Below are 22,730 nucleotides of genomic sequence, written 5' to 3'. Positions count from 1 at the left end.
AAGACCTACTGTTTCCAAAGCACTAAGGACGGCTTCATGGGTGACATTGTCGTAAGCCCCCTTAACGTCTAGAAACAGGGCGGCGCACAGTCTCTTACAGGCTTTTTGGTGTTGAACATAAGTCACCAGATCAACAACATTGTCGATTGACGAATCGCCGCGCCTGAAACCGGTCATGGATACTGGATAGATTTGGAGTGCTCTAAATACCACTCCATTCGTGTTAGAATCATTCGTTCCATCGTTTTTCCCACACAACTGGCAAGTGCGATACGACGGTATGAGGCAATATCCAATAGAGATTTACCAGCCTTTAGAAGTGGAATGAGGCGACTTGACTTCCATGCCTGGGGAACCGTACCAGTCTGCCAGAAGTTGTTGTATAGGCGTAAGAGTGCCTTCCGAACTTCGCTTCCAAGATTACAAAGGGCACGATAGGTAATGCAATCAGGACCGGGTGCTGAAGAACGTCTGCACAGAGCCAGTTCCGCCTCTGACTCATCCATAGAAAACTGGAATTCCATACGGAGATCACGTGAGGGCGGTGGGTTGTCAAATGTTCCCGTTCATGATACTGTGAAATTGGAATCAGCAACAATTCTTCTACAGAAAGATTCTGCGACGTCAATCTCTCTGCATCGAAGGTGAAGTGCCACAGATGTAAACGCGTGTCGCTGACCCAAGGTTGTGCTAAGACCCCGGACAGTTCGCCATATTAGTGATAGGGGCTTTCGTGGATCCAACGACTCGCAAAAGGATGTCCAACGTCGCCTAGCCAGTTGATCCATGTGCCGCTGCATTTTCTTTTGAATGCGTCTAGCCAGCCTCAAATCATCCATGCACTTTGTCCGTCGGTACCTTCGTTCTGCACGACGGCGTATTGCGAGAAGTTTCTCAAGCTCGATGTCGAAATCGGTGCGCTTGTGACTAGTCAAATGTGTATGCGTGGTATTCTGCAGGACATCCTTTATCGAGTCCTCTAGATTATATGATGAGCCGTCGGTACAGCAGTCTTCCATTAACATTTTGAATATCGGCCAATCGGTGTACTTGAGGCCTCTTGAGGACTTGGAGCTGGTGAAACCTTCTATACACAGGTAAGTTGGTATATGGTCGCTGCTCCGCGTTTTCAGATCCGAAAAACAGTGCACTTTCCTGGTAAGTGAGCGAGAAACCAATGTAAAGTCCAGGCAGCTGCTATAGGCTGATCCGCGTAAATATGTAGGGCTTCCATCGTTACAAACGCAGAGTTCGTACTCCGAGGCTAAGGACACCAATTTTCTTCCTCTAGAGTTGTTTCTGGAGCTTCCCCATAGGAAATGGTGGGCATTGAAGTCGCCAGTGATCACCCATGGCCTTGGAGTCGATGTCAGAATACCGCGTAAGCGCTCGCAGTCAAGGCGGCTTGATGGAGATAAGTAAGCTCCGATAATCGTGAAAGCATTCTTATCTTTCTTCACAGTAAGGCACACATACTGATTCCCTTCATCAGGCGAGACTCTGTGGTGAACGTAAGTGAGGTCATGGCGCATGAATACAATAACTTTGCTGCAGTCTCTGTGAGTGGAGGACATAAAGCACTCATATCCTGACAGCTTGATTGAAGCACACAGGTTGGGTTCACAGATCACGATAATGGGGAAGCGGTTTACAAATACAAACTGTCTAAAGTCAGACATGCATGACTTCAGTCCTCTGGCGTTCCACTGAAAGACAGATGCATTCTTGACTTCCGCTCGAAACGACGGTGCCTCGCTGGCCATGGTTTTACCTCAGAGCTGCAAGAACCGGACTCAGGGTGTCCAGCACATGCAGTGCGGTCTGCGCAGCCGAAGTCTTCATATTACTCAGTAGGACACGCATGGTACTCATCAGCGATTGCAGCAAGCTTATCACTTGATCTTCATTCATCGCATCACTGGTTTGAGGGGTCGTCGAGGGCGGCGGGATTTGATGCAGCTCCGAAGTAGGTTGACGTCGTGGAAGAGAGGGCCACTGTTCGGAAGGTGCGACTGCTGTCCCTTTCTTCTGTTGGGCAGTATCCGTCTTCAGTGTGCTTGGTGTTTGTAGGTCAGCCTCTTTGATAGAGGATGACATCTCTCTATCGGTAGAGCCGCTTTTCCGTGATGGTCTTCGCCCACGACGCCGTCGTCGGCGTAGTGTAGCGGCAGCTTCCCTGTGCGTTGAATTGTCCCGTACCATACGCCTGAGTACCGCGTGCTCGTTTCGCACCCGCGGGCAATCTTCGGATGAGGCCTCATGAGCGCCATGGCCGTTTGGACATCGTAGCATGGTGGCATTGCAGGCGTCTTTTGAGTGAGACTCAGCGCACCGCGGACACACAACTTTGTTCTCACCGACACCTTTTACGTGTCCCATCTTGAAGCACTTGTAGCATTGCAGTGGCTTCGGTATGTAAGGACGCACTGAGTGGCGAACATGGCCAACTTTGAAATACGAGGGAAGGCTGTCTCCCTCGAACTCAAGCCTCAAGCAGCGTGAATTGCCGAGTCTGGTAATGTGCGTGATGCGGGTGCCTTCAGTCGCTGGTTTTATTAGTATCGGCAGGTAATCAGCTGAGATGGAAAGATCCACATCATAAATGACGCCTACAGTGCCATTACAACCTGTAGCGACCATTGGCCGAACTTTCACGTTGCCGATTTCTGTTATGTGCTTAAGGCCTTGCAGTGCGCTACGGTGCATAACGTCTACGGCAAGGACATTCTTTCGTGCATTGATCCTCACGTCTTTGATCTCATTCGGAGCGGTTTCTTCGAGAAGCACAGAAATAGCTCGCCTGTTGAGGAGTCGCAAGTTAGATGCAGGGTCTTCGGGCATAAACAGCATGGTGTGCGGCCACCGCTGTGGTGCAGTCTTAACGGTGGAAACACTTGCCGACGATTCCGTCCGCAGCCGTCTTCGTTTTGTAGATCAATTCATCACGACTGTGAACTCATCATCCGATGACTCAAAGCCGTCCAAATACAAATCGGTTGCCTCACTGTCGGTGTCGCTCGACGCGTTACTACGCTTCCTGGACGACGAAGTTCGGCGCGACGGTTGCACGCCTGGAACATTCTCAGGTGTGTCCTGAAGCATCACCGCGAAGGAGGGAGCGGCAGCTCCCAGGATTTTCAGGAAAACAAATTGGAAATACTGAGACACGGGCACAAGCGTTCTGTGAGAGAATCACTTCTTCTTCTTCCTCTCTATATGAGAAATATATGATGAAAAAATGCGAGATGGTGGAGTGTTGAATAGGTGGACGAACGGACACACAGACAGATGCATGGACGGACGCGCGGATGGCTGCATAGACGTATGGACGCATGGACGGAAGCAGGAGCGGATGCATGCACGAAAGCAGGGACGGATGCACAGATGTACGTGTGGATGCACGAACAGACGCACGCACGAACGGGCGGCCACACAGACACACGCATGGATGGACGGAATAGAGAACGAATGGGCGGAAACAGGCAATAAAGCAAAAAAGAACAATTTGACGGACGGAGGCTTCGTCCCACTATCCATTATTCGCTCCATGGATATGCTGCCAATATTTTTCTTCGCCTGAACACAATGCAAGGTGGCGACATTACCCAGACGCATGCAACCATACTGAACATGCTTCTGCAAAGCATAGCGAATCGCGCCTGCTTCACCTGGATACAACTTAGCGTTCCCCACGTATGCTCGCAACGCGAAAAAGTAATAATAAATAAATAAATGTGGCCGGCCAAAAGGGAAGACACAACGCGGGTTGCGTTTACCTCTTACTGGGTAGCACGCCGCGAGTAGATGACTTCAGTTCAAGTTTGGCGTATAATGAGACACAGTCTTATGACTGTGACACTGCTTTCTTTGGTTGCATTCCCACCGCTAACTACTACAGCTACCACGGGCATATATGGCCTAGGGGCCAGTTTAATAATAAATCAGTACTGAATCACGGATGTTGATTGTCTCAGTGAAGGTGCATCACTAAGCGTCAACGTGAATTCATTTACAAAATACAGTGCTTTAGCTGTCGAGCACCAACAAACATTGTATAGGCTATCTTATATATATGTATAGTAATCATTAAGCCACTTATGAAATGGGTCGTTTCAATTTCGTGTTACACCGATATCTATGAGTTTTTCGTCAGCTTGTTGGTGCATCATATTAACAACGTTGTCTCACCGGGAACAGTGTTTTTTCGAAAGTTATGCTTTACGGCAGAAAAGAGAAAAGCCGACTACGTGTTCCAAAGAACACTAAATTAGGTAGAGCAGATAAATTAATTAATAAATGAATAAATTTTATTTAAAATCTGGCAGTTTTACCGGGTGAGGTGGGGGAAGAGGAGATTAACCCCTGTCCCTTCCCACTCTCCATCGATTATGATGGCGGTCCCTCAGGTGACTGCTCGAAGACCTTGCACCCTGGTGACATCTTCAGCCTACCGGACGGCCCAAAGCTGGTCGGCCAGCTCGTCGCTGGTACTCACCAGAATGCAAAGAGCAGATGGGACTTCAAATTTTGAGTCATCTTAGGTGGATGCTAGAGAGATCTTGTGAGTTTGGGTACCAAGCTGTCTCTAAGTGCGTCCTGTTTGCGACATGTCAACTCTCAATTTCCGGGAGAGTACATTTTAGACGTGGCATTTACCTATTTTTCTTAGACCTTCATTGATATTCTACTCGTGAAGCACTACCTCAATCATCGTACAATCATTAGGCATGGACTGGAACATAGCAACAAGGTTTGCCTACTTGTACAAATTCCTTACTGAGAGGTTATATGGAAAGGGAAATCAAGATAAAGGCGCAACTGCCTCTCTCAAGTAGGTCACATTCATTTTCTCAGGTAGTTAGAGTCTTCGTCATCAATATTCCAACTTGGAAAGCGCCGATACGCTGCAATCGCGCGGGAAAACAAATTGCAAACATTCGGAAAGCATAGCTCAGAATCAAGCAACTTGGATCTAGAGTAGCAATCATCGCATAGGATGGAACGCTCATTGTATTTAGAGTCATCCTATTTTGTTGTTGTTGGCATTAGTTCATGCTCTTTTTCACCTGAGCACCCCCGCAGATGACATTATAAGCAAACGAGTTACAGGTTTACCGATTACACGTTGTTCGTCTCAACGAAATGGAAACATAACGCGTAACGCAAGCACTGCAATGCTAGCAGAAAACAAAGACGATAGTATGTCGACAGTCTTCAACTTCATGCGGGTCAAGCCAGACGCTCAGGCGTCGTTGCAAAGTGAAGATCTCGTACTGTGAGAGGCGGGAGCGAAGCTGGAAGAATGGGAGTGTCGGTTCGGAAGCTGCGCAGGATGTGCCTGCATCAGGGCGTACGGCGGTGAACTCACATGGAGGGGGGGGGGGGTGCACGAGGCCAGCGGCCATTACCATGGGGAAATTAGTTTTCCGAGCGGTGGTTTCCTGATGCCTGAGCGGAAGCGCTGGTTCTGACTTCCGGTTCAACGTGGAATTCAGCAAGCTGAACTGACGAATGGAAGGGGAATAAAAGAAAACCAAGAAGTAATTTAAACTTGAAATTATGGAGACAAAATGGGCAAACTCGAGGGATAGAGGACAGTGGGGTGGGCGAAGCGTTGAATGGACGTAAGTGAATGCAAAGAGGAGGATCAGGGTGGGTGGACGAAATGGAAGTGTAGATGGAATATAGATGAGTGCGAAGAAAATGGAGGTCTCCGCTTCCTTGCTTGCTTCCCACACCTTCCTTTCTTTGCAATGGAATAGAGGCGATGCGCTGGAATGATGGTCGCGCTGTTCTCGAACCTCACCTTCATCCTAGAGTCGAGGAGAGTTGGGTGAAGAAGAGGTAATGGGAAGTGGAGGGGCGTGGTAGTTCTCGAGTTTTAGTACACTAGAAGAACTCCCATATTTATTGGAGGAGCCAGAGTGGCGTTCATGTATGCTGGAAGTTACATGCAAATAGGACCCCCTATTCTTTTCTCTGGGGCTCACTCAATGCTAAGTCAAACTAAGATATGAGAAACATAAAAAGTATAACTGTTAAAAGAAATAGTTTGTCGCTGATGCCTGGACCTAATAACATTCACTATATTAGGCGCTTGCCTTGACTCATATCATCAGTCTTGTCGCGTTAAACCAACAATCTTCTGAACTAACTGCGTTGTTCGGACTGTATATGCCTTGCAGTTTCAGGTTGTTCACTTTCCTGAAATAGAAAGAAAGTGTTTCACAGAAAATTGATGCACTAAATATTAGACTAAAAAATCCGTCTTTATAGACAAAGAAAGACAAATATGGACGAAACAATGCAAAGATGAAGCAAAGCATTCCAACTATATGTGTTTGTACAAACCCTGTCGTAGCAGCAGCAACGCATAAAAAAGTAAAGTGAGGCATCTGTGTTTCATGGTGTCCTGCATAAGTGTGTCGTTTCAATGCGTTGTGTTTTGATGCGTTTTGTTTGGATGCGATTTGTTTCTTGCTCCCTTCAATTGGATATCTGATGATGTTTTGCCAGTGCGCGACACAAATCCGTCACAAGTCTTCCGAGGAATATTTGCGACGTCTTTTTGATGGTCGGTGCGTTATTGTTAGATATGATATATCATGTGGAGAGATTACATATTATTTATATTAGATATTAAGTAGAAACTGCTGGTGCGCAAGCACTCCTTCATGCTTCGAATGATATTTGCGAGAGAATGCAGGTGTTACAGCGTCAAAATGTGCGATTGTTGCTATGTCTTTAAAAGGGCAACACTCTGGGCCAGTCGGTAATGCATTGACACATAGAGGGAAATATTCCTGCAGGACGCAGTCATCCCATTCATCTGTCGTCCTGACAAAACTTTTGGCAATTTCCTTTTCCTTAATACGCTTTAAAAAATCTCTAACAGAGAGTTAGTCATTTTAAGAAATATTTGTCTATCGTGTTGCCTTTTGTCACATTTAATTATTGGATGCTTGTTCCTTATTTTACGTTGATTGTTGGTTTTGTTTCTTTGTTTTTGTTACTCTCATAATAATTAATTTTGATGAGCACTGATGAATAAGAGCAGCGAAATCGGGGCTCTGGGTGTGAGGAGCTAGCTGGAAGAGGCAGAGGAAGACGAAGTTCAGAATAAGAACAGCTGGCCCAGGATCGGGTGTTGTCTCTTGTTCTCTGTCTCGCTCATTACAATGGCGCAGTCGACAGGATTCGAACCTATGCGGGGATACCCCAATAGATTTCGAGTCCATTACATTACAATAATTACAACATTATATATTTCATTACATTATTACCTCATTACATTAGTTTATTTCTTTGCATTGTTACGACTTCTCTCGATAAGTTTTTTTTCTAATTTTGCCGCTGAATTTACGGCAATCCTCCACAGCGAAAAGAAAATGCTATAAAATTGAGCGAAACACGTGCTTCCGCACACAGTCCCAGATCTGCTCTATTGAAAGCCCTGCAAGGTCTACGCGTACCTACATAGCACCACATGACAACGATAGATTCCTCCGCTAGATTACGAACATTATTTTGGTTTTTGCTTGAGCTTCTATTTCATACCATTGTCTTGGACCTTCCACTGCTGCTGGTTAGCGGATTCGAAGTGCCCATAGTTTAACTTAATTCCCTGCCCTTCCATGCATCTTTTCTCAATTTTTCGCTATCTACAAATTGCAACCTCGCATACGGCACGCGTTCTCTATACATCTTTCCTAAGTAGTGTATGCTAGAAATACTAAACATGTGACTTCATTGCGTTGCACCGTGTGCTCAAAATGCGTCCACCGAGGCACCAACGGGACTTCGACTCCACATACTGGGCCAAAATCACAACGCGGTGCAGGTTGTAGACATAGGAAAACGCACGTTGTTACAAATCTTGCTTTTGGCAAAAAAAATTGCCCGCAGCTTCCCTCGGGGGAACACTGAGGAGGATGCGGAGCTCGACCGGCAATCAACGACTGCTTGCACGTAGCACACACGACGTAGTCGGCATAGTCGGTGCCCTTTCCAAACGTATCTCAAAGAACCGACAGCGCTTTGGAGTTGTTCTGAATGTTGCCAATCCGAGTTAAGTTGTTATCGAACCAAAGACGATCACACACCTTGCAGGTGTGGCCGAAGCTTCAGTCGAAGAAGTCGCGCTTGAAGCGAGCGTTGGGCGTGGCATACTGCTTGGCGTGCCACGCCGCTACCTCGGCGCGCTTGCCCTCGCGGGCAGCATCGGGATCGGCCTCTCGTCGCCGACGCTTGCACTCGGCTTCCCGTTTCGAAAGTCCGGGTCCTCTTGTCGACGCTTACGTTTCAAAGCGGCCGAATCCGGTGCTGCTGCTCGACGCTGACGTCTCTCAGCGGCTTCACGTTCTCTAAGTTGAGCATCTTCCGCTCGACGCCGACGTTTACGTTCGGCGTCGCGAGCTCTTCTCCGCGCTGCCTTGTCTTCGGACGACGACTTGGTTGCGGTTCCGCCAACAATTTGGCCGGCGCTGGTCGAAGGGACGTCGATCATTGCGACCTCAGACGTCGACGCGCCGTACAAACCAACCGACGAGCGGCAACTGAGCGAGCGAGCACCGACCTTGAGTATATATACAGCGCGACGGCGCATGCACTGTCAGCTGTCGAATGTTCGAGAAGGGGGAGAAGCGCAACGGCGCATGCGCGCGCGTCAGCTGCTGATGTTCTCGAAGCGCGACGGCGCATGCGCGCTACATTATACAGCTAGCGAATGTTCGTGAAGAGGAGAAGCGCACGCGGTGTGTAGAGGAGGAAGGGTGCACAGATGGTGGAGGAGTGAAGCGCGCGCGGTGTGTAGTGGAGGAAGGGATGCACAGATGGTGGAAGAAGGAGGAGGAAGCTTGCGGATGGCGCCGCACTACAAGCCTCGAGTATTAGGTGCTCCGCATCTAAAAGTATCGCGTCGCCCCGACGCATTTCCTTGGAAGAATCGCACGCACTGCACGAAACTACTCGCACGTGAGGCAACGCCATACGGGACGACGGGTAGCAGCCTCGATTGCTTCGACCGAGTAGCAGTATCCCCCGAGGATTGCGCCTCACTTCTGAGCCAGTGTGGCACGTGAGATGAATGCCGAATCATAGCGCACCGTACTTTAGAATATAATGCAGCTTGGTGTCGTGCAGCGTCACCGCTCGAATTCGTTTGCGAAATGAGGCGCACGCTGTGGACGCACGCATTCCTCGTTTTGTTCACCGGCGAGTGCCTTTCCTTTGCTTCCTCGATTCCCTCGCTTGGCGTAGACTACACCTCGCTTACGCGATGGGGGTTCTATGTGCACGTTTTGTTTGCAAGAAAAACACCTTCGGCTTTTTCGTCTCCATTCTCCAGAGTTGTCAGTGCGTTTCGGTGAATGTTGAGATAACAATGCATATATTTTACTTTTTTCTGTAGTTTTGTCTCCACAGTTACCGCGGTGTCTACATTCCGCCGGTCACGTCTCCACATTATGCCTCACGATGTCGTCTGAGCGTCCGTTCGATTTGTTTGCCACCATTTCGTTAATCGGTGTGACCTAGAGTATACACATTTCGAGTGTCTGAAACTAAAAGAATCGAGTCACGTAGTGTACGCAGAGCACGCGCCGCATTATGTCCACGAGACCGAAAACAAGGCTAGTAGGTGATGTCGGTGTACAGCGTCCAGCCACCCCATTTCTGTTTGTTTTAGTGCACGTTCTTATTCGATGCTTTGATTTGACTGAGATGAAAGTGTGATGCTACTGTGTGGCACGCAGACATACTCCTATCCTGTCTCCTTCTTTTTTACTTGCTAGTATCTGTTGCACCACTATCATTTTATTAGGCTATGCACCGACTCCCCCAACGTCACACTCTGCTAAAGCACATTTATTTTGTGCCACTGCATTTGTTCTGTTTGGTATTAACTTGCTTGATGTTTATATCACCTTAGCTACTCCGCCGCATCGGAATCGGCAGTAAAACTACCATTGAAGCTATTGATCGCAAAAATGCAGTGATTAAATGAACTTATTAGGTTTTACACAACGCCGACCTCCAACAAATCTCTTATATACTTCAACAAACAAACAAGTGTGCATAAATTCTACGTGCACCTCTCAGACAAACGGTGCTTTAAATGTTTTCTATTTTTGTGTGCCTTTCTTTTACAGCGAGCCTTTATACGTCAACGTTCTGGTAAATCACGGCTGATGTGGAAATAATACGTGAAACAGCAAAATGCGGTGCATCTGGTGCTTCGCAACCTCCGATGCTTCTTTCACAGGTGTCGTGACAAACGGCGGGGGCACGTTTCTCCACTTGTTGCACTCCTTTGTCTCTCGATGTGAAGATTGCGCTCGTGCAGCTGTCAGCAGTTGCTCTATCAAATTGCTATCTGACAGACACGCGTCGTTCGCTTTAAGAAAGACGAGCGGGACTTGATAGAGCGCTGAACTCACGAAGAAGCGCGATTCGTACAAAAACAATGTGAAGCTGCTGCCACAGAACGTGCCTCCGCGGTCTTCCATCTTTCCCATTTCTCTCATATCGGTAATCTTCTTTCTTCGAGGCAGGGTAGGGAACAGAACCTGAGTGAGGCTAAGCTTGCTTTCTTAGCTTTCTGTCTTTATTTTTTCGATCTCTATTTAATCGAGAAGCCATTCGAAGCTCCGCAGTTTATTAGCCGATGTAGCCTCTTCAGGGGACGTCAGACGTGGGATCACGCGTAAATCCAGCCATCCGTTATCGAGGCTTCCGAAGCCGGCGTACAGTCAAGAAAGGGGTCCTCCTTTGCTTTGAGGCCTGTCACGTTAAGTCTGCATCCGACGGCGATCACGGTGGTGTGTCTCTTCTTTAGCAGACTGAGTCTGTTTGCTCGGCCCACGTGCCAACGCAGTCCCCCGTTCTGCGGTTCCTGTCTGCCGAGAGCCGCTATTTGCTCGGTTAGGTCATCATCACAGAAGAGAGGACACTCTAACAGTGTGTCTTTTACGATGCAGTAGGTGGCTACGCGTCACTTGCGCATACTGAGGAAAAAAAAAACGGGAAAACGAAGACTATAGACGAGGTTCCCTATTGATTTTCAGACTGCTATAACAGACAAAGCCACCGACGCACTTCTTTTTTAGAAGGGTACCGAAATTAACTTTCTGAGCATGAGCCGCCTGCCATAATATTTGCAGTACGCTGCCTTTCGAGGATTATTTTTTTCTACAAAAGCTTGGAAAGCCATATACTTTCGGATATGCCACTATGCATACCTGTGGTCTATTTTGCTGGTTATTCAATATGCATAACCCATTTTGAGCTGTTACATGTTAAATGACTAGAGAGGCTCTAATTTTCGCCATAACTTAATCTCACTGCAAATTACAAGTGATGTACACTGTCATTATTGTTTAAAGCAAGTTAGCTGTGGTGTCTCTTCTTAACGAGATATTAGTTATTTACATTGCTTTTAATGAGTGAGTTAGGAGCATAAGAAAGTTTAGAAAGAAATTTGAAAAAAGCTTGGTTGTTATAGTAATATTGTTGAATTGTGGCTCAGAGTTTATCGAGGAACATCAGGTGTGCACGTCACAGTCTAGCCGGCCACTTCGTACTAATTTTTATTTCCTCGAATTTTATAGCGACTGCTTAAGTAGCCACGTGCACGTGTTTTTTTTATAAGCGACTTGTATTTAGCGTATAACTAACAGTTGGTTTTAAGCGTTTATAGGCCACCGAACCCCAGAAAAAATTTTAATCTTCCCTCAATGATGACTGATCGTGATCAAAAGTTGCAGTTGTGACGTCGGTACATTATAACAGTCTACCACTAGGTCTTTTTCACTCTTCGTTCATTTCACTTGGCCAAACTGATGAGTGAGCAAACACAACGTGGCTTAAAAGTTGAGTTTTTATACTAAAATAGAAAATAAGCTATCCTAAAACAAAGAAAATAGACAAACATTTACAAACGTATATAATTTGATTGTCGGTGGCTTTTAGCAGTGGAGGAAGACATTTGGATCCCCCGACTTCGCTGCTATGCCACTGCACTGCTAAACAAAAATTAAGAGGCAGTGGTTCGCACCTCGGGCCACGGTGACCACATGCACATGGGTGCGTAGCGAGACAAATGCTTGTGCGCTTAGATAAAAGTTGTTCAAGTACCTAAGGTTGCTCATGGTCACTTCAGATGATAATGAATGGACTTTTATGAAGCGATGACTGCATCAACTCGTAGTCCTATATCATATGGGGTGAATAATAAGCACACCATGCTTCCAGCCAAAAAAGTCCTAAATTTTTTTTAAAATATATTTGGAAGCGAAGTTACCGGGTGCAAATGGGTAAAATTTTATGGGACATGTTCTTGTACACGTGATATACAAGCAGCGCAGCACTGAACGCAGCGTAAAGAGCGCTTCGTCAGTGTTTGTCCAGATTACAGCACTAAGTGCGAAAGCTTGTCGCGTCGCATTGAGTGTTTGTGATCGCAGAGTACTTTCAATGTTCTAGCTCATGCTGTATCTCCTCACCTCCTTTTGAGCTTATCGTGTCGGTAAACACTCGTCTCCGCTGTGTCTTGAGACGCCTACATGTGTTCAAGAAAGAAAAAAGATATGATCGTTGAAGATCTTTTACAGTGTTGTTTGAGCTGTCTCAAAATCATTGATGACCCGAGGACGCAGCTTGGAACAAGGTATAGGAGAGAGCTCTTGCCATCTTTCCTGTAGGGAGCAAGCGATTATCCTAAAACAAAAAAAAACACATTTAAGAGCGCGAAAAATACTTTCTAGAAAATAAGAAAGTTTTAGACCCTTGTAGCTCTGGCTCGTCTCGTTTATCACGTCAGCTTTCTTTGGGGGTCATTATACTATCTTGTTACAGTCATGTGACTCGCAAGAAAGCTAACGGGACTTTAAAGAAGTCATTGACGTGGCAAATCATAGCTGCTCGGAAAAACTCACAAGTACTCCTTTTTTTCCCTTCTTTTTTAGCGTGAACAAGCTTGCAGAGAAACCTGTATGGTAAAAAAGTGCGGTATGTTACAACGCGGATTTCGAGGATTGCACATAGCTGGTTGAGAAGCCGACAACATCACACCATACCATCGCAAGTGCGCCTCCTTTCGGTAATACAGACGTCTTTGCTCTAACGTGAATGCGGAAGACACGTCAGACGATAAATTAACCATTAAACGCCTGCGTTGTCAACAATAGCGATAAGCTCACGAGGTGCACACATACTACACTCACAAAAAAACATGTCGGTCCACCTCGTAACGCTTCACTCAGACCGGAGAAATTGAGCAGAGGCTAGTTCTCATCGACTGTTACGCACGAAACTGATTTGTACAAGGCCTAGATGATTCTAAGAACATTCTCAGCGAAGACAGGTTTTACTTCAATTCGGACACTCGAAGGCACGACATGGTTGTCGAAACTCCAGAGACGAGAACTTTCGCTAAAACCTATTGTACCTCTCATAGATCTGTAGGTATACGTTGCCCTCGGCTCAGTGCTTGGATCGCTTCAAGCTTTTCTTGCAGACTTCGTTGCTTCTCCCGTTCGCTTGTATATTCTGGCGTTGTACGCACTCGGGGCAATCGACTGGCCGCCATTTATTGTGCTAATTAATGCCATCTTCGTTTTTATGGTCTGAGTTGGGAGTAGTGCGAGTGACCCGGATTCTGGGGCGCATACACGTTTGGAAACAATGATAGTTTTTTTTCTGGTCAAACATTTTACCTCTTGGATGAACGCCTTCATTGTTGGCGTGATTGTACCTGTTTGTGTGGGCATAGATTTTTTTTGTGCCCACCATACGTGGATAGCCGCGGCAAGTGTAAGTTTTTGATCCTGCGTATATCTCCTCAATGAATGTTGCCACTCTACACATTAAAGGCCGTCCCCGTTTTAAAACAATATCAGAGGGAAAAAAATACATGAATTCACGTTAAGCCCTATTATATGCAATTCACGAACTGTGATCATGACGAGTTCTTACTGTGTAAGCCAAAGAAAGGTTTTCAATACGTTTCACCCCCAAATTGTCTCAACCATAAGCAAGAAAGGGAAGTGAAGGTGAGGAAAAGTGATCTCAGGTTGACAAGGAAAGCGTGAAAGAGACCACACGACGAAGAGGAACGGCTATATGCCACCAAAAAAAAACGGGAATGTGCCAAACAGCTCACAGCATGCTCGTGGCAATGCTTCAAGCGCAGAAAGGGCACAACGCCGCGTCTAGAAGCTACGCGCTGGCGCGCTGCGATGCGCGTGAGTGACCTGGCCCATCGCCAGGCCTTGACTCTTCTGCCGTCCTTATCGTGAGCGCCTCAAAACGTCGAAGCTTCAAGACCGTTGACTGTTCGTAAAGAAAAAGCTTGTGCTCAGGGTGAGACCTCGTATGTGCAGGTACTGTCGAATCGCTGGATGCTCTTGGTGATTGTGTGAGTACGGAAACGGAAGGCAGTCATACCTGTACTAAACCTTGTCTCTTCAAGTTCACCCAGATGTTTAATAATAATAATGATAATATTATTATTAATAATAATAATAATAATAATAATATAATAATAATAACTTCCCATCAATACATTTGATGAAAGACAGCTTCGGTTAGAAGCTGCTTTCCAAAGGAGGCAGCTTCACAGGGGCCCTCAGCCACCTTTGAACACGAGAGCACTGTATTCCGTGTGGAATCAAGGATACTATACTTAACCATCCTGTGAAAGGATGACCATTATGTCTCTTATTTTAAAATTTAACTAGCATAATATTCTCACCTATTTTATTGATAGATTGAAAGAAAGGGAAAAAAAACACCATCTCCTGCTAAGGAAGCCATGTGATGATGTGGAGCAGCGCTGTGATTTTTTTCTCTGGTCGCCTATTTTCGTATTAACCTTGCATTTTATAACGGTCTGGGCAATACGAAAATAAAATTTGTAAAATTTGGATACGGACTTGGATTTAGAGACGAGAGGTGGCGATTGTCAGTGGCTTCACTTGGATTGTCTTCGGTTGGATTCACTAGGAGTACCGCAAGAAAGAATCTTGTAGTGGCGAAGCACTCCAGCGGTGAGTTACAAAGGCTCCCAAGTAGGACTTTCAATGCACATGTACAGTCGTGCTCAATATGCATTGCAACAGCCTGTCTAGGCTTTAACTGGCGCCAACACTGCAAATCTGTACGTACGTAGGCTAACGTAGGTTAAATAAGCTCTTTCAGTGAGCTGTATTTTCTAAATTACTTCAATGTTTGTCGGTTTCACTGTTGAAGCTAAGGTTTATTTTAACCACAACCAGCGTGTTTCAACTCATACTGATCATGAATGTACGTCTCTCAATGAATCTCCGCGGCGCATTGGACGTGGGCCTTACAGGTCTAGAGAATGTACCAAAAATACGGGAGTCACTGACTGTGCGGTTCTTGAGACTTGAACAGTGACATGAGCGAAAGCCACCAGAATGGTCACCTGGTTGGGGATTAGGCGCACAAAGCGTCGTAAAGGAAGGCGAGCTCGGCGCGATGGAAGAATCGGCCGACGCGAAATAAACTTTGATCAGGGTGGACGCATTTTTATTTTAATGCGATCAATCATTGGCGTTCAATAAATGGGTTGTAATTGTTAGCACTGGACTGCTTATTTGTGTGGGCAAGATAGCATCCTGTGTCTTGTCCACATAGTTTCATCCTCTTTTGCGTTTTTAGCACCCAGCACAGCCTAAGTGTGCCTCTACAGGTGCTTTTCCGTCCCATCTTCGACCGGCGTCGATTTCGAAATCAAAGCTTTGCTAAAAAATGAAGTGAATATGATTCGCGATGTCGCGACTCCCAGCAATTTCTAGTTTTTCAGTGCTTTCTTCACCACTTGCAGACACTGATGACGGTGGCGACGATGGTGGTGGTGACAAACACACGGCTACACGCGTGTGCCCCTGGAATACGGAGTGCCTGTCGATTATCGTGCCACCGTTTCTTGTGGGCACGTAATCAGATCAGCGTGGGAACGTTGGGTTGTGACACGGCAGCGCTGCAAGCGTCGCGAATGGGCGGAATTCGCAGCCGTTTTGAATCAGACTCGATACAGTCCAACTGATCGATATCACAGATATTTATTTGAGGAGACATAACCGAAAAGATAACTTTGCACCGGCAGGGACCAAACCTGCGACCTTCAAGTAACGCGTCCGAAGAAAGAGCGTCGGACGCGTTATTCGAAGGTTGCAAGTTTGCTCCCTGTCGAAGGCAAGTTATCTTTTCGTCCAGGTTTATTTCCTCACATCTACATTACATTTACATTTATTAACATTCCCTTTACTTTTTCGGTATCCGATTGTGGGTTAATTTTCATTAATATTGCGAGTGGCAAAAAAAAAACAGAGAAACGAATCAATAAAGTAACTTTTCTTCCGTTAAGTCACTTCAGTATAAGGCAACATTGCAATATGAGAAATGGCTCATGGCCGTCAACCCACATCGAGAGAGCATCAATTATCCAAAAATGGTGCATACGTATACAGACGTAAAGGCACCTCCGGTAGCCTTATTTCTGTGCACGCACTCCAGTGCAGGGTTATTCGCGAACTATGCCGCCAACAGCATTACACCAAAGTCCGCAAATCGTAGAGGCTTCACATGAAAAAAATTGGCCACGTATCTGCATGTTAATCTGCAAATGTCGTCGAAAGACGATAGTCTTGCATGTGGAGAGAGTGAACAAAACATTTATTTGATGTTCTGCGCAAGATAATCGGTGAATGATATTCTGGAGGGGCTGCGTTAGTGTGCCTCGAGCGTGCTGCGGAGGTGAACGAGCGCATCAAAACACGTCACATGCTAGGGTGCCTGAATGGTTTCCCTCGCCCGCCGCTCCGTACAGGGTGGGGACAACCGCGTCGTCTGCTAGAGCGTCCGCCATTACATATCTCACCCCAACGAAACACACTGCCTGCGCGCGCGTATGAGGAGAGTTTGAGAAGAGTTTAGTGCGAGAAATGGTATTTCGCGCTATAAAAAAGCAGTCTGAATATGTGCGTCTGTCATTGGAGACTGTTTGCAGGATAAATCTACATTAATTCATGAAGCGCACGCCTTTTCCTGTTACCTAAACTCACCGCACTCCTCAGTGGCTGTGCAGCGTGCCAGCCACTCAGTAGTGCTCGCATTGTACGCGTTGAACTTACTTCATCCTGCTTTTTCCCCCGCCTTGCGTGCCCTCGCAGCTCTGAATAATCTTGCGGGAATGAGATTCAGATTTGTTACACAGCTATTTTTCTGTTATAGCTGGTTGAGATAGTGAAACAGCGTAAACATCAATTGAATCTCTCGTTTTTATGTGACCACTGAGAAAAAAATCTTACTAAGTTATTGGAAAATACAAGATGAAATGCAGTAATAACGATTTTGATGCCCTATACCTGTTCAGTTTTTCTACTTTCCATAGATATATGTAAGCGAGCAATCTAATTATCCGAGAAGTATCACTCTCGTATTCTGCCTCTGTGACGCTGTGTCGGTATTGCTTCGACCGCAATAATATTAACTTACCATAAACATTCTCCAAAGATCACAACCTTAGTCAGCTTAAAGATCACAACGCTGTTTTTATCTAAGAATGTGATATTGTATAACAAATAAGAAAAATGTCTATGAACTTAAGGAGGAGGATGAAGAAAGGACAGGGAGGTTAGCCAGTTCACAATGAACTCAAAATATTTTAATCAAACAATAAGTGTTCTGAAAGAAAAAATAATAAAATTTATAAGTGACTGGTCCAGTTCGGCTGGTCACGGAAGGCTTACCCCAGCGCACGTCTTGCTTCCGTGTTCATTGACGCCGTTTGAACTAACGTGGCGCAAATGCACGCGAAGCCTCAGTCTTGCATAATTCGCAATAAGGAGTTTTGCTACGGCGTCACTGTGCTCGGAGCAAGTCTTTACGCAAGGGCGCACCATCTCGTTCAAATAATCGGTCACGGCCTTCAACGGGGACCTTAAGCGCAGCAAGCCCTCACTCCAACTTATGATGCCCCTGAAATGCTCTTCACACGACTTGAGTGTCAGCAAAACATCCTTGCTGGGATATGTGAGGTTGCCACCTTCACTCCTGTACTCCTTCAGAATAGTCAGAGTTGCGTGCTCGCTTTCAGTTGAGCCTAACAAGGCAGAATTACAATGCCCGCATCCCGCTACAACACTCAGCATACCTTTTAAAAGGAAGCCGCCGATGTAGAAAAGGATGTTGCATTCGTTTTCTTGAAGTTCTTCAATGAACAAAATTTCCGAGTCATCAATGACATCAGCTTCCACCTCCCCGTGCTCTTGTTTGCCTTTTGCAAGCATGTCGGCGAGGTACTTAGCATCGTCGACTTCGTAGCTTGACGTTCCGGGTGCATGAAGGAACTGACTCACGCACACAAGCTTCAGGGCACACTTTAAGTCATATGCGTTAGGAACAGGCTTCCTGATGCGCACCACCGAAAACAAATTTTCGAGGCAGTCTTGCAAGATTCTGCTCGTGAGGAAGAATTCGTATCCTTCACTGCGCAAGAGAATGTCTTGGAGACGAAGAACGACTTTTGTTGTTATTAGTAAACCTGCTTGCGAAGGCTTCCACTGTGCCTTGCTTCCCATCTTCATTCCTTGAAAAACTTCGAGGGCCGAGTTCAGTAGCTCAATTGATTCGTGGTACCTCCGCATGTCTCGAAGGCTGAGAGCAACTGATGGGTGGCGGGAAGACATTAGCGTGTACCAGTTGAATACTAATTCTAGAAACCAAGCTGTTGTCTCTGCCTCCGGCTCTATCGCGTCCTCTTTAATTAGGTACCGAATCGCTGCAGGAGCTTCCCTGAAGAAGCGGACAGCAACTCCCACTTTCATTTTTGTGAAATGGCCTCGCGAAATGTGTAACTCTGAGAGCCTCGGGGCGACTTTCAGCTCTCGTTCAGCATCATACTTAATTACACTGCGCACATGGTCCACGTTCACTTCTTTTGATGGCAGATTGTGCTGGCATACTGTTGCATCACTCAGAAAGAATACTTCCGATGAAAGCAACTGTGACTTGACATTCTTCAGCACGTGTGCAGCATCTGCTGTGAAAAACAATTCTTTGTCTTCCAGACAGGGGTGAGGCACTGAACATACAGTAATGGAATTCCTGTGGCTGGAGAATCCGAGCTCGCGCCACATAGCCCGATTAGAAGCCCCCATGTCGCAAGTGACGACACGGATTCTTAAAGAGATTTCCGCGCAGAGCTGCACTATCTTCATGACGTAGTCCTTGAGGATACTACCCTCTACATGACTTCCGGTGAAGTGGTAGGCAATCACTTGCTTCCATCTCGTATTCAGGCCTCCTACCATGAACACTAGTGCGTGATGTGCAGGTTCGTCTGGATTTTCTGGCATAGTTTGCCCCCCCAACACCACATCCTCAGCGCGATCGAGCTCGTACCCGCGAGCAATCTCCATTTCATCCAAGAACAAAGCACAGTCTTTTTCAATGTCTTGCATGTTCTCTGCTTTGATTTTGAGAACATCGATGACTTCCGTCAAAATTCCGGGAAGAAACTTGAGGCCCTGAAGGCGACGTGCAAGGGTTTTTCCGGATGGCAAGGGGTAGCCCAGATTTCTTAGTGTCTGGTAACCAGTTTTTCCACAGGAAAACTTAATCTGAAGCGCCTGCTTGATTGTTTCTGCAGACCAAGTGCTTCCCTTATTACTCTGGCGCCCAAGAGCCTGCAGCTGGTCATCATTGAGGAATTTCAAACGCTGTCCGAATAATTCCATTTTGGTTTCCAATTTTTTCACCTGTTTTTTTAGTGCTTGAATGGTTGAGGTGGCTTTCCGATGGACTTGATGTAGCTGAGTGTATTTTCTGCCCATATCGGAGAGCTGCTTATTTAACTGCTTGTTTTCACGTGCCCCGTCAGGTGCATCGGCCGAGATCACAACTTCTTCCCTTTCCATAATGTGCGGTACTGAATCAGGCGTCTGAGAATTGCAGCTTTGCGGTTGCTGTGCGCCAAGACTGTCTGTGCGTGAATTTAAATTCGCCTGTGCACTTGTGAGTGGCGTACAATTAATGGCCGTAGAGTTGTCACCGCGTGTTTCTTGGCATGCATCAGGCAACACAGCAGGTCCTGCCCTGTCCTTTGGCGCCTTCCTTTGTGGAGGCAAGCCTGCAGTGCAAAAAAGGACAGTCACAAGCTGCAAGTATTACAAGGTAGCCAGCTCTAATCACAGGCCTGTACTGGATTTTAGCAGTATTATAGGTTGCAGACATATGCCTTTTCTCAGGTCGCAGGCACGTACCCCGACTTTCTTAATATCCTCAAACGAGGAATTCCACGGATCATCCTAATTTTTGAAACTAAATCATTTTAGCCTTGTACTGTTGCCACCTGTTAGGTTCATACAGAATCTTTGACGCACAGTGAAACAGTAACTTACCCCTGAAAGGGAACACCGTTGGCACAGCGTTCGGCTTCAGTTTTATCCACTGGTCAGCTCGGTGCTGCTCGAAATGGCTTGCTTCAAAATGTGCCTGTAAGTCCGTTATGAACCATGAATTTTAGCTTAGCTTAGCCTAGACAGAATTACTAGAAAGACACAGTATACCACACAACTTTTATTGAATTTCGTGATTTGCAATAAACGAATGAAAAACACTTTTCTGTAAATACGCAATTTAATAACAAGCAGCCTATTTTGTTTATACATATAGTGACTAAAAACTGGTACAAACTTCAAATACTGCGGCTGCGCCACACGTTTCCATAGCTGCACTTTTAGAGATCGCAAAAAAAGAGAGAAAAACTGCAACTTAGACGTGAAGCGTTTACAGCACCGACAAAGTGACCCACAGACACGTATACACATTTAAAAAAACAAGTTTCAAAGTTCTCGACGAGAAAAGAACACATGTCGGGATACTCACACTGCATACACACGAGGACTTCGTAGGCTGCCACTTGTCTCGCTTAATCTTCACCATCCATAGCAGCCTTCTTTTGGGCTCTGTCGGAAAATGGTAGAGGTTCCAACCATTTCTGGAGTTGTTCGTGCACATGGGCACGCAGCACCCAGTCATTTCCCTAAAAAAGTATATGACAGAGCGGCCACAGCTCCTTCTTTGCTCCCGTCGCTATGCGAAGTGAGATCTGCAATGGCGGCGGCCGTCAGGAAAAACCGGTCGCGGCGGCGAGCACCCCGTCAAACAATGTCCCCACCCTGCAAGGAGCGGCGGGCGAGGGAAACCATTCAGGCACCCTATCACATGCGAGACATGAGCGCCATCTGGCAGTTCTTTTGGAAAACGAAGCGTGTGGCTTTGAAACGGGTGTGCGCGCCCGTCTCAGAGGTGGTAAGGTGTAGAACGCAAGGCGACGGGTAGGTGCCACCACTGTCTCGTTTTAGCAAATCGTTGGAAACACTCGTCTTTCCGTGCAAGCGTTGCATGGTCAGATCAGCGGGATAAGCGCTACGGTCCTTAAAATTACTTATGTATGCCTTTTGTAGTAAAAGACGCATATGTAGAATATATACGTGCTGTTATGGTGCCCCAGATATACGCAATAATTTCTCTTTAATTGACGATTTCACAAGCATGAACGCTGAAGCTTGAGCAACATTGGTGGGTGCTACGGATGGGGTCGGCTGTTCCAAGTACCCGGTGCCGTTAAGAGTGGAAATACAGACAAATGTACAGACAGACAGACAGACAGACAGACAGACAGACAGACAGACCACAATTTTTGCGTCGAAGCTCCCCAAAAAAGACTATCGTCTTTAAAAATCACAGCATATCCATGGAGTGAATGATGATGAGTGGGGCGAAGCGTCCGTCAGCACATCCGTGCTTCTGTCCGTCCGTTCGTTCTTCCTTTTTTCCGTCCGCACGACCATCCGTGAGCCTATCCTTGCGCCCACCCATCTGTCCATGTGTCCGTCCGTGAGTCCGTCCATCCATCTGTCTGTCTGTCTGTTCGTGTGTCCACCCGTCCGTGCATCCACGCGTTTGTCCATCCGTCCATCCCTCTGCTAGTCTGTCCGTCCGTCCGTGCGTCCATCTAGTGAACACTCAAAGTACCGCCATCTCCAATCTCGCATCCCCTGTGGCATATACCCGCTCTAGAGCGGGTATGTGCCACCGGTGTCTACGTACTACATACATACATACATACATACATACATACATACATACATACATACATACATACATACATACATACATACATACATACATACATACATACATACATACATACATACATACATACATACATACATACATACATACATACATACAAGGAATGCACAGACTCACGCCTTAAGGAGCTTCGCCCCTAAAATAGGAAATGAAGAGCAAAATTCAGATCGCTTTGGCGAAATAATCTCTGCAGCCTTCTTTGCTGATTCAGACTACTTCACAGACGAATTACAACGAAGTTGAGATACCTCCGAACCGAGACAAAAGTTCGTCTCGCAGAAGACGGGGCGAATGAAGCAATCAGAACTTTTAATATTGCGTCGGCCCAGAACTTTACGAACGGAGTATTTTCGCACCCATCCAGCGGGTAGCTATCTTTAGGGGGCGAAAACGAAAAAAAAAACTCGAATCAGAAACAAAGAGAAAATAAACCTATAATGATCGTCCTTTGTAACAGCCAGGGTATTCTCTGCCTGCAATATACTCGTTCACCACTCTTCATCGCACCATCCCATTGCGTGCCTTCGAAACCAAAGTGAACCCGCCAA

The 22,730-nt window shown here is 46.4% G+C and overlaps 1 protein-coding gene across 1 annotated transcript; it reads right to left on the bottom strand.

Moving 5' to 3' along the window:
- Window positions 1-17,664: 17,664 nt before the first annotated feature.
- Window positions 17,665-21,241, bottom strand: LOC142786670 (uncharacterized). The gene is made up of 3 exons (XM_075884294.1): window positions 20,911-21,241; window positions 20,424-20,517; window positions 17,665-20,152 (listed from the first exon to the last, which is right to left on the bottom strand). The coding sequence occupies exons 1-3, from the start codon at window positions 21,061-21,063 to the stop codon at window positions 17,757-17,759; spliced, it is 2,643 nt and encodes an 880-aa protein (XP_075740409.1). The 5' UTR covers window positions 21,064-21,241; the 3' UTR covers window positions 17,665-17,756.
- Window positions 21,242-22,730: the final 1,489 nt, after the last annotated feature.

Source organism: Rhipicephalus microplus, unplaced genomic scaffold (assembly GCF_043290135.1).
Source record: "Rhipicephalus microplus isolate Deutch F79 unplaced genomic scaffold, USDA_Rmic scaffold_27, whole genome shotgun sequence".
NCBI lineage: Eukaryota > Metazoa > Arthropoda > Arachnida > Ixodida > Ixodidae > Rhipicephalus > Rhipicephalus microplus.
This window is presented reverse-complemented; position numbering and strand designations above follow the sequence as displayed.

Excerpts from the sequence above, each read along its gene's own strand:
- LOC142786670 (XM_075884294.1), bottom strand. The coding sequence starts at position 21,063 with ATGACTGGGTGCTGCGTGCCCATGTGCACGAACAACTCCAGAAATGGT. Across the intron at positions 20,518-20,910 it reads AGTCCTCGTGTGTATGCAGT|GCACATTTTGAAGCAAGCCA; the intron begins GTGAGTATCCCG and ends ACGGACTTACAG. Across the intron at positions 20,153-20,423 it reads AACGGTGTTCCCTTTCAGGG|GCTTGCCTCCACAAAGGAAG; the intron begins GTAAGTTACTGT and ends TTTGCACTGCAG.